Below are 12504 nucleotides of genomic sequence, written 5' to 3' on the forward strand. Positions count from 1 at the left end.
GCGGAGGTTGTTTCTGCGAGCGTGCCCCTCCGCATCCTCGGCGTGCCGTACCAGACCCTTCATGTCGTCTCCAGGTAGGATATTTTCTTCTGGAGGGCAGATACCGTATCTTCTACAGTCGATATGTGAGTTTTTGCTTCGGTTATTCGCTGGACTGCATTGCGAAGGTCTTGCCGTAGGAGCATGAGATAAGAGCACACTGCTCCGATCTTGACCTCCAAAGTTTCCCTGGACTGTGTAATGGCTGCTATTATGGCGGCATTGTCAGGCATAGTCAGCAACGAATCCCCTGAGTGAGGTGCGTGGGCTGCGGTGCCAGTATATTTGTCCACAGTACTTTGGCGCGCCGAAGCGGCTGGGGGTTTGTCCTTGGTCATTGTGGAGAAAGCTAATTCTATGGTCGTGCCAATCAAGCAATAGGCCGTCCAGCTCCGACAAGATGGCGGCACAATCATGTAGAATAATTGGAAGCGCAGGTACAATACTTGCCCAGTCGCCCAGGGGTCAGTGGCAGCAGATGATTAAGGGGTCTCACGTGACCCTGACTGATTTGTATGTCCAGCCCTGAAGGTCAAGCCACCACAGGCGCAGACAGAGAGGGGTGTCCGTAGGGCGCAGCAGCAATGACCAAGGGAGCCTCTGGGCCCCCCGTGCAGCCAGTCGAGCACGAAGAGTGTTGCAGCTCCAAGGGAGGTGGGTGTCTCGATGGCCAAATCCCGCTCCAACTGCGAAAAGAGGTCGATGGTTGCCCCACGACACCGGCTAGGCCCCCGCACATCTCAATGTGGGGAGAATTATTTGGCAGCCACTCCAGCCTCCCTATCCATAGCGGAGCATCCCACACAACCCAGCGCCAGTCCTGCGAGCCGGGCCTGGGCATGGATGGACACTCGCCCAGCGGCACTGGCCAACACAATGCTTGCCCCACGATCTGGCCGCTGACGGGCTGGTGTATGGCCGCGTCACAGGCAATAGTCATCACACCTCTCAATGGGGGGGTACACTGCTGGATGGGGGGAGGGGGTTTTGCCCGCAAAGAGGGGGGAGGCTCCAACAACACACCTCCATGCAGACCTCTCCACGCACCACTGCTGGCTGCGCCTGCCGGAGGTGAGCACACTGTGGCCTGGTAAGACCACAGAGTTCCAGGCAGTTCATTCTCAGCACCTCACGTGGCTCAGCTGCCCGCTGCCTCAGGGCCCAAATGTCGCTGGGCGATGTCTCCGTCTCCACACCACACCGGCTCCGGGCAGCAGTCAATGGTCTTGCCCTCCGATATCACCGTCCAGTCGAGGCCGAGGATCTTTAGTCCTTAGTTCAGCCTCCAATCCGGATCACCACAGCCCGAGTGCCGCCGAGTTTCAGGCGAATGACTCTCTGCTACTCTCGCAGAGCAGCTGCCTGCTTTCGCACTGCAAGGATGTCTCTGGGAGACACCCCGGTCTTCGTATCCCTCCGGCCTCAAGCAGCAGTCGATGGTCTTGCGCTCTGGTGTCGCCTCTTAATCGAGGCTGAGGATCTTTAGGCCTCAGCACCACCTCAATCTGGATCACGCCACTGGCCCGGGAGTTGGTGGGGGGGGATCTCTGTAGGCAGTACCCTGGAAGGCTGGCCCGGTAGCAGTAGAGGTAGGATTTCATGTGCCAAAAGGGCAGGAGAATCGTCAGATTATGACGGGAGCTCTGTTACAGGTTGTCCAACATGTTGGACCGCTTGGCCATGCCCCCGGGCTTGCACTTTTTGCAGTAAGATGGACAGATGGTCTTCAGTCAGTCAGACCATGGTTGGTGGAAGGTGCGGTAAAGTGGCTAGGAAGGGTAAGGCATATCCCGTCTGGACAATTGTCAGAATTTACTTTTCTGATGTTACAGCCTGCCAACCTGGACAGAATTGTTGGATCTGCCTCCAAATGGGTGGTGTATTCCACTAAAGTCGAGCTAAAGAGATTTCACAGGTGGGACAGTGATGCGGGCAGCTGGTTGACTGGCTCATTGACTCTGACCACAAGGTCAAGGGTGCCACAGCCTCGGTTGTCGAAACCACAAAAGGAACGGTAAAGCTGATGCCGCTGGTGAGGTAGTGCAGATAGGCCCAAGGAGCGTTCATGGCCCTGTTCTTTCTAAACTGCTCCAGAGTGGAATCTGCTTTGTCTCCAAAGAGGCTAGCCCCATTAAAGGGAATGTCAATAAGGGATGACTGGACATAGCCTGAAAAAGCCATTGAGCCCAGCCAGGTGTGGTGACACTGGTGCCTTGGGTCACCTGATAAAATCTGTGAGATCTAATTGTAAACTCGACTGCATCAAGGCTGTCCTGTAAAAGCTTGGGTCAGGACAAGTCAGAGGTCTTCCGGAATACCGGAGAGGACTTGAACAACCAAATCCCAAAGAGCATGGGGAACCACGGCATTGACAGACCTGAAGGTTAAACTGTTGGAAGATAATACCCTCTTCCACTCAGTTGGACTACCTATTCAACTGGTAGTTGCTTGCATGACTAAGCTCTCAGGAGAGGGGTGCTGAGACAAAAATGCGGGGTCGCCCGGGGCAGAGCGATAGCGTCTCAAAATTTAACGATTCACGTGAGGGCCAGACCAAGTTTTGACCCAGGTCTCTGGCAAAGTATCAATGAGTGTCTTGTTAAAGTAGTGGTTTGCCCTGACTGGAGAACTTCAGTAAAGACATTGGTACGAGGTCTGAGGTGGGGAGCTGGAGGTCGAGAACTTTGGCTGCCCTTCACCTGACTGTCACAAATGATGCACTGTCCTCAGAAGCAGGACACAGGGGAGATGTGAAAAGACCAGCGTCAGGAGAGGGATCAAGGCAGCTGAACTCATTGAGGTCATCAAACCAATTCTCTTAATGGTAAGTTTGGCCAATTTCAACAGCAGCATTATAATTGTTGTCAGAATCTATGCCAAACAAGGAATATAGTGTATGGGATCTTCTTTTTGGAGGTGAGGTGTCAAGTGGTGCAGGATGTGGTTTGATAGATATCGAATGCAGCATTGATGGAGTCTGAATTGGCGCTGATGCTCTGGGAACTAGCATGGATCATGGAGGTGGTGTCATTACAGGAGCTGAGGGAGGTCCAATGTAAGTTTCAGAGAATTTAACAGGCACCCAGGGCATACATGCTGGTGGTATCCCAGATGGAGGGCTTCTCGGGTCCTTAGAGCTCCCAGGTGCGCCAGAGGGAATAAGAAGGGACCCAAAGAGTCAGAACATGGCACCGCAGAACTCTTTGATCTGCCTCAGTGTCGCAGGCAGCCCTGGAGACTTGGGTTGTGCCAGGACAAGTTTTAATATTGACTCCGAAGTCAAACTGCTTCGGGAGCGAGACCCAGAGGTATGGGGATGCCTTTGGTCATTCTCAGAAGTAAGAGAGTGGTGGGAAGGGGTGAATTATATTTTGATTTTTTTATGTCTTTCCTTTGACGAAAATCAACCTCGGGATCAACTTGTGTGACTTCTAGATAAGGACCGAGACCAACCTTTGGACTTGGCCAATCTCATTGAAGAGTCTTTCGGTGATTGGCGATGTATAGTTTCACCTATTGATCCTGTATGACCTTCAGGCTTATCAATACACAGTACCTGCAGGCCTTAGAGTTGTGACTCAACCCAAGGCACCACAGGCAAATCAGATGAGGATCTGTCACAAACATTTGTCTGTGTCAGTTCCTATAAGATTTACGCCCTGTGGGGACACTTTCCTTGTACACTGTAGATTTTATAGGTAAAGAGGTCTCAAAGAGACAAGAATCTGGTGGTATGGAAAGAAAGGAACTGACGTCAGCATGAGGGAGTGATGACTATATAGACTTCGCACATTATTTTCAGAAAGGAATGGCGCCAGTGGGAAGCAGCATGCCGCCAATTAGCGGCACTCAGATGAACTGCTGAGAACATTTCTGCCTTGAGTCCGATGCCTGGAGAATGTTCCAATGGTGAGGAATCTGTGTTTTTATAAGTCTCTAGAATGTATTATTAAGGAGACATATGGGTCTATAATATACACAGTATCAAGTGTAAAAGGTGCTCTGCTTTCCTGGCTAGCGAAACCTTTTAGAAACCTTTTAGAAAGACATATATCGATATATACAGTGCTTAAAATAGAAGTTTCTTTCTTTCTGTGCAGTTTGACCTTTTGTACGCTCCCAATAAAAGCTTGGAGTATTTCCATGCATATTTGCTTATATTTCCAATTATAAGACTGTAATATCCTATTTGTTAGCCAAATTATAATGCACATTTTTCTACTTGATAGCTTTTCAAGGGAAACAAAACTAAAGTAGTGATGACACTAAACAAAAACTACTAGAATGTTTGAGAGTCTAAGAACATTGCAAAACAAATCATCACCATAAAGGAATGGAATACGGTTATTGCAATTAGTTTACTTACCTTGAAAATAACCTAGCTTGGGTATCTGTTAAGCCAAGTTCACTTGCTGCAACACCACCGTCTCTTACAAGGTCACCAATAATGTCCGCAATGTCACTGAGACCTGTCATCTCTAAAGGAGCATCTGAAAAACTAAATTAGGCATTAATCATATTTCAAAAGTCAGTTCACAATGAAATATTTATTTTCAAAATTATCCACAGAAGACAATGAACACTTTTGTCATCTCTCACTTATTTTCCATGAGGACACCTGCCTATAGGGCTATCATAGCATTGATTATGTTTAGAAAGTTGCTTTTCATTGCCAACCAACCGGAACTCAGAAGTCAGGCCTACTGGTTAACTAAAATTACAAAGTGTGCAGAGCCAGTGTTTGCCACCTCGTGTCTCACTAGATGTGTATGATTCAATGTTAGTGAATGCAGTTAGAAGGATAAATGTAATGGCTCTGCAGCGGAAAAGAGAATGTGCAAGGACAATGATTAGCTAAAAGATTTCGGCAACCAAGAAAAAAGTTGTTACTACGTTGTACTATACGATGTGATAGTAACAGATTAGCAAGAAGAAGAAACTCACGAAGGGTTTGGAGGCTTATACTATGCCTTTGAAGTAAACATGTTCCAGAGAAGGTGTGTTACCTAAAAGTTAAATTCAAATCTAGCAGTTGATTAATCATTTGGATAGTGGGGCATGAAATCCAAGTAAACTTTAAAACAAAAATTATAAGCAGGATTGACCAAACAAACTTGGTCTCAGCCCTTGCCAAGAGAAGTGTAAAAATGATCACACTGCTGCCCTTCAGATTTCTCGAATCATACCGACCGGCACAGTTTATTTAGTGAAATTAGCACTGAGGTTTTGTGGGAAAGATTTTTATGGATAGTCGTGCCAAAGAGCTTTAAGAAACATAACACAATAAAAGTTGTTATGAAAAATTAACTAGCCCCCACTTTGGAAATTTGGATCACTTAACTGTCAGAATGAGGGTGGGGGTAATAAACGTCTTACTTAAAAATGTAAGAAAGTGGAAAGAATGCTGACAACATCCATTGGCAAACTATCATTGAAGGAAAAGAGTTAGTTGTGGATTAGGATCTAGCAGTCCTAACTTCTAATTACTTTGGAATCCAGTGGTCGACAGCCATTTATGTACTATTCTGAGATCACATGCCTAATTACCTTAATGAGGGTTAGAATGTATTAAGCCGTAATCATACCACATCTCAGCAGAAAATGCACATGCCTGAGGAAAGAGCAGGTGAAACAAAAAGAGTCTCACCATCTTGGTGGTGGACACCACAATACTACAGAGCATCACCTATTGAGAAAGAGGCAGCCAGAGTATATATGGCTATCAGTCGGGGCTATTGCATTGTAAAGTCTTTTGCAACTAATGCACTAGTCACATTTATGAAGAAGTTACTCTTTTTTAGAAAATAATATATCATCAGATATTTTGATACTTTGCCAATGCTTGTCTCATTTGGTATTGGAAATGTGTTATTTGGTATTGTCCCTACGCTTACAAGAATTGCCTTTTTAAAGCGGTGCAAGAGTTCCTGTTCTGTGGAAAACACATTACAAAGTTCTCTACTCAGCAGCTGTAGCACGGATTGTAGCCCGTCAAAAGTTCTATTTTGTGACCCGTGCATCTGTGCATGCGGATTTTACATAATGTTTAATTACTTCCCGTAACTCACGGCAGTGTGTGCCTGCAATTAGCACAGAAAACATTAACTCAGGGTTGGAGATAGTAACATTTTCCTAAGACCTGCCAAATTATGATGCATACTTCATTTTGAGTGCGCGCCCATAAGTAAATAAAAAAGAGCTTCTAAGAGACAGACTTACAAATCGTGAAATCCAAGAACAAACAATTCTCTGTTCCATCAGCAACGCATTTTACATTACATTATAATCATTACATTATTTAGATCTTGCAAATCACTCACCTCTCGCGCACTTCCTCCACTCTGGGCAAGTCTGAAACAGAAAAGGGCTTCTTGAGTCTCGAGTCAATGGATCGAATATCTCTCCTCCTGACTGTGACCAAAGTAAGGCATCCACACTTCACAACACACAACTGGGACTGCGTGCAAAGACTCCCTCTGGGCACCTGTCCTGCTCCGAATAGATACACATGCAACCGTCACAAGCACCAGGGGAGAGGCCTCGGGTGCAGTCTACTGAGGTTCATTTACATTCTCCCTGGGCGCCAGGGAAGCCTGCCAGGTAGCTCTGGAGAACTGCACGTCCCAGGACTTAAAGTTACATGGCAACAACACTCGAGGCCGGAAAAAGTACAGATGAATATTTGAAGACGTTTGCATCTTTAATGACGTCGTTTTGCTTAATAGCAACAAGACAGCGTCAGTTTTAGTTATTCAATACAGGAAGTAGCAGTGCACGCTTGCATCACAAACACAAGAGACAGCACGTGCAGCAGCAGTGCACGCGGGCACCGTGTACAGCACTGGCAGCAGCAGTGCCTGCTTCCTCCAATCACACAGACCAGCGTCAGCAATGCAAGCTCCGCGTGCCCATAGGCATTCTTGAATTCTTCGTGGACGAGGAAGAGGGTGGAAGAGGGTGGGGAAGGGTGGGGGGTTCTGGACAGCGACAGGCGAGTATGTGTGGACGGACGGAGAAGGTGTGGTGACTGGATGGATGAGCACAGTGTGTCGATGGATATAGGTAGATGTATGGAAGGATGACAATAAGCAGGGCACAAGTTCTAAACAAGCATTGGCATAGCCAATAGGTCTCGCCTTTGGGACTTTATAAGTGTTCACTTATCCAGCACAGTATCCTTGGTGCAACAACATCAACTGTTGCATGGCTAAACACTTATAAGGTCCCAAAGGCGAGACCTATTGGCTATGCCAATGCTTGTTTCTGGTAGATATCACCTTGGCCAGGAGATTAGGGGATTTGGGACCTTTGTTTTTTCAAGTTTTCTACCTTTTTATCTTTTCGGCAGAATGGTTCTCTCTCTAGATTCAAGGTTCAGCCCGAAAACATGCTCCAAATTTCACTAGGCAGCTGAAATTATTCTGCCAATGTTCCATCGACCTCTAGTCTCTCCTGAAGTAAAAGTATGGCACACTTTAGATGTTTGCAGGACTGTGTGCATGTATTTGGACAGGGTTTCTCCTTTCCATAAGTGTGCTAATCTGTTTCCTAATTTTGGTCCACCTGGTAAGTAAGGGGTTAGCTCTCTTCTTCTACCTTGAGTCTTTGGGTAACATCCACTATCTCCAAGGATTATAATCTTTTAGGTACGGAAATACCTGGTCACATTCAAAGACATTCTGCCAGGGACACGTCTGCCTCATGGAATGAGACATACCGAGTGTCTGATGGACAGATGGACATCTGTGTGACAGCAACTTGGGCTGTGTGATATATATATGTATATATATATATATATGTATATGTGTATATATATATATATATGTATATATATATATATATATATATATGTTAGACCTGACACCTTTTGGCGTGGTTCTTCCCCCATCTTTTTGCCTCTGACTCATGTGTTTTGATGCTGTGCTGGATTTCGTTTTTGCTGATTTAGATGCTTTGGACACTCTGCCACTGCTGATCAGTGCCAGAGTGTAAGTGCTCCCTCTGTAAATTGTGATATTGATTGAATATACCTGATTGGCATATTTGTATCACCACGAAGTCCCTAGTAAAGTGCACTGTGTGTGCCAGGGCTGGTGATGACAGATGCTACTAGTGGGCCTGCAGCGCAGATTGCGCCACCCACATGAGTAGCTTTAAAATAGTGACTCAGGCCTGCCAGCGCAGGGCCTGTGTGCAGTCAGTGGACTGCCCTGTCCCCCTGGCCAGTGTCTCCACTGGCTGGGCCTAACCCTTCCCTGTCTGTGCACATCAGTCACCCCTATGGAAGGCTCAAGGTACCCCCCTGGGAAGGGTGCAGTGTATAGCTAAGGTAGAGCATGTACTAGTGCAGGTCACATGCTCTGGTAGTGGGCAGCAGCCATTTTATGTGCTCACTGCTGTAAGGCTATCTTGCTCCATAGAGTAACATGGAGGAGACTGGCCCCATGTGATGCCAGCCTATCTTCCCATAGGAACAAGATGGGACATAAGTGAAGGATATCCCTGAACTCAGAATTTAGTGACACATCTTTTAGTGAAGGGTGTTTTTAAATCCTGTGTTGGAGAATAGCCCTTTTAGAAGTGGCTGTTCTCTTGTCTAAACCTTTCTGTGTGCCTGGGTTTGTGGAATGCTTGGGTGTGACAGGGGGGCTGCAGAGCCCCCGGAGGAGAGGGTCGGAGCCAGCTCGGGGATGAAAGGGCACATCTGCCTGCCTGGGAGGTGGGAGGAAGGAATGCCTGATAAGTACTGGGCTGTGCCGGCCACCTCCCCCATGCTAGCTCCCTCCTGGTGGTCAACTGACACCTCTGGCCCTGAAGCTGACAGGGAGAAGAAAACCAGAGACACCTCAGTGCTCTGCAACCCCCAGAACTGGTTTAGACTGGACCCAGGGCCTCCATGCACAAAGACTTCAAAGGACTTCAAAGACATTGAGGGGTATAAGGAAAGGACCCCTGACTACAGAAGTTTAGATTCTGAAATTCTACAAGCAAGAAGGAACCTCGGCTGGAAGGAGGACGGCTAGAGAACCAAAGGAAGATTGCCTTGCTGTGTGCTCCAAGGGCTGACCTGTTCTACTGTCTACCTGGAAGCTGAGGAGGAGAAAGGGACTTTGCTGTGTGCTGTGACCCTGCCTGCTTGCAACTGCCAAGACTTTGCTGTGTGCTGTGTCTACAATACTGAATCTCCAAGGGCCTGAGAAGAGCTGGCCTCCTGCTGGGAACCCGGGGTTAAAGGTTCCTAAAACTTTGCCAAGGACTGCTGAGAGATCGTGCTGTGGTCCGCTCCAACGTGTGATTATTACTTGCCAGCCGTGAGGATTAATCGCTGTGCTCTTCGGCACAGATTCAGGGGGTGAGGAGGGACCCGGAGTGGTTTTCGGCGTCCTACGCTCCCCCTGTTGATCCACAGGTGGAGAATCCGGCTGACCGTGATCAGCGGCCCCGAAAACCCCTTTGCCGCCAAATCACCACCGCGGCCCGGGGCCAGCAAACCCCCCGTAACCTGCTTCGAGGTCTGGGAGTTGCCGCGGCGAAGAACGAAGCCGCCGTGCTCCCATTGGTGGAGGGAGCCGAGCCCCCTCACTAACGCCGCGACGGGATTGGCCCGGGCGGCGCAGCGTCATCAGTGGTGGTGGGCCGTGATTGGTTGACGGCCCCGCATCGTCAGAGCCGAGTCCCGGGAGCCGCTCTGCCATTGGCTGACTCCCGGGTACTGCAGGGGCTCGTCTGAAGGGCCGCGACCTGATTGGTCCGCAGCGTGGAGCAGCCTTCAAGCCGCCGAAGAAGCCGTGATCTGGTGACCCCCCCAGCGAGGAGCCGACCGCCGGAGCAGCGGCCTGACCTGTCCTCGCCGAGGGAGTGAGTCCGCGTGTGTTCCCCACCCCGGGCCGGTCGTCCCCCGAGGTGTGCTGCATCCCCCGCCGCTCGTTGGATTGTCGAGAGCGGGCGGGAGAGCACGAGGGGACCGGCCGGGGCAAGGAGCGAGTGTGCTCTACGGGGCGCGAGGCGCCTGAGACCATCCGGCGCACGTAGCAGCCCCGAACACCAGTAAAGGAGCCCCCCTTCCCCCAGCATCCGGGTGAGACGCGCAGGAAGCGCTTAGAGTCCCTGACACCAGGGGCTCGTTGTAGGGGCCTATTTTTCTTTGACGCTGGCATTGTTTACCCTGCTCTTGGGAGAGCGCGTGATTAGGAATCAGTGGCCATATTGTTAACTACTGATTTAAGGGACTTGAGACTATACATGTTTTTTTGCATAAGAACTTCCTATTTACAAGCACCATTATTAAGATTAAGTGCAACCCGTAAAGATAAAAATGCAACAGCTTTCTAAAGAAGTGTTTATCATGCAACTGCTTTAATTACTTGCTGAAACTAGATAAAGTTATATATTTTTATAAAATATACTTACCTGTGTGGTCTCAGTTTGTGGTCGATTGGGGATTATTGTTGTGTTAAGTGCAAATGTTATCCACATTGCCTCTGTTTAGCCTAGACTGCTCGCGCCATGCTACCTAGAGGGTGAGCAGGGGTTATCTCAGGGGGTTATTCCGTCGCCCTGACTGGAAGCCAGGGTCCCTACTTGGTCCAAGGTACTTACCTCTGCCAACCAGAGACCCCGGGTTCTAACAATATATATATATATGTGTGTATATATATATATATATATATACATATATATATATATATATATATATACATACACACACACACACACATTAATGCACGTGGATGGGAAAGTGGAATGAGAAAATAATGCTCAGATTACTTGAGGTAATCCCATTACTCCGATTATCTCTTCCTCGCCACCAGGCTTCCCCCCCTCCCTTGTGTGTAGCTTTCTCCTTAAGATTGGAAAGTTGCATTATAAGGAATTTGAGCTCTGCGTCTTCGTGTAAGGTAAAATGGATGGGGTTAGTTATCTGGCTTTTTGGTACTATTAACTTGTCTACAGCGGGTGGAGCCTCCTTTAATTTAAGGTTTTGGACGAAAAAGAAAACCGGTGTAATGGCATTACAGCATGTATAAAGAAAATAAACAACAATATGCGCAAACGGAGTGTGACAAAAAGTAAACTATAATTTTCCTTTAAGATTTTTCAGTGCTGTTTCAGGAGGCAGTGGCGAGAGCATCTAAAACCGAAGCTGTTTATTTCCAAAGCGCTCGGGGGGAAAACAGCCACAAAGAACTGCTATACTTTAAATGTTGTTTTCCAACAAAGACAAAACAGACTCTCCAAACAAGTCAAATGGTGTACCTTAAGCTACAACACAGGGATAATAATAAAGTGAGAAGGTTGTTGCGCTCTCTGAGTTTATTTTTATATAATTTTGTAAGTGAGAAGCATGACAACCAAACAGAAACAAAACAGCCTGTCAAACCGAAACGCAACACCTTGAAGGGAAAGTGCTGATCAAGCAAATCCTGTTAGTTTCACAGATGTATGAGATGGGAACAAATGAAAGAAAGAGAACCGGGGGTATTAGCTGCTAGACGTCTGCCTACCCCGGCCCCTGCTGTCTTGCAATTTGCAACCCACCGCCAGCTGGCCCATTCTCTGAAGCCAGGAGCCCAGAATTACACCCAGCTGGTGGAGTCTGGAGCCTCGCGCCTCCCGCAGGTGCGTCAGCCAAGCCCGGAACAGGGCGCACACCTTACCTTCTCCCGCGTGATTGTGTCCACTATGAACCCAAACTAGTGGATATCGTCAGGATCTGCCATGTCGGTTCCAATAACCAGTTCCCGGGAAAAAGAAACCGATAAGATCCAAAAGCGGCAGCAAGTCCTCCTGTGCGCACAGTGCCGGTGGCCTGAGTTGTTGCCTCAGACGGGATACAAACAAAAAAAAATCCAACCAGTTTTAGGAATTACTAAGAGCTCAGCTCGGCCGTTCACGTTGTTGGTTACTTGTGATGTGGTCCTGGAGATGAGCTCACGGAAAAAGTAAACAAGTGCGGCCGCGAAAGTGAAAGTGGCAATGCTCGCTCCCCCAGGCAAAATGCCGTGGGATGGGAGAAATGCAAAACGCTGTGGGTGTGACCAGTAAATAAAGAGGTAGGCCATGCGCCTGCCTTAGGCCAATTGCATGCTTTTTTTTTTGAAAGCCACACGCAAAGGCTAATAGGATTTCACAACCAGACGCACAAGCTTTATGAAAGCTTTCTCAATGCCTGGAGTGATTACAAGAGGCACTCTCCTAGAGCAACGCATGCGCGCTGCGCTATACGAGACCTCAAAAATAAGTGGAGGACTAACCTAGTTAATGAGTATGCAAGTGACATCACAGCGCGTGACACCACAGGAAGTGGCATCATAAGAAGTGGCATCAGATCTTAAGCCCTCACATATATGTTTAGCAGGTCAATCATGAGTACATTGGAGCACATTTCGAGTATACAGGGAAACCCTCCTGATTTAGGCAGAAGATTCACACTTTTGTAAGCTACACATAAAACAATGTTGCCTT

General features: G+C 47.9%; 1 protein-coding gene across 4 annotated transcripts in view; it reads right to left on the minus strand.

Moving 5' to 3' along the window:
• Positions 1–12504, minus strand: part of CPLANE1 (ciliogenesis and planar polarity effector complex subunit 1) — a 2766109-nt gene that overhangs the window by 571158 nt on the left and 2182447 nt on the right. For all 4 annotated transcript variants that reach the window (XM_078674971.1, XM_078674972.1, XM_078674970.1 and 1 more), the window contains 2 exons: positions 6360–6390; positions 4406–4537 (listed from right to left, as the gene is read on the minus strand). In XM_078674971.1, the coding sequence (XP_078531097.1) occupies positions 4406–4537; positions 6360–6390 (163 nt within the window). The remainder of the gene's footprint in view (positions 1–4405; positions 4538–6359; positions 6391–12504) is intronic.

Source organism: Lissotriton helveticus, chromosome 2_1 (genome assembly GCF_964261635.1).
Source record: "Lissotriton helveticus chromosome 2_1, aLisHel1.1, whole genome shotgun sequence".
NCBI classification, from domain to species: domain Eukaryota; kingdom Metazoa; phylum Chordata; class Amphibia; order Caudata; family Salamandridae; genus Lissotriton; species Lissotriton helveticus.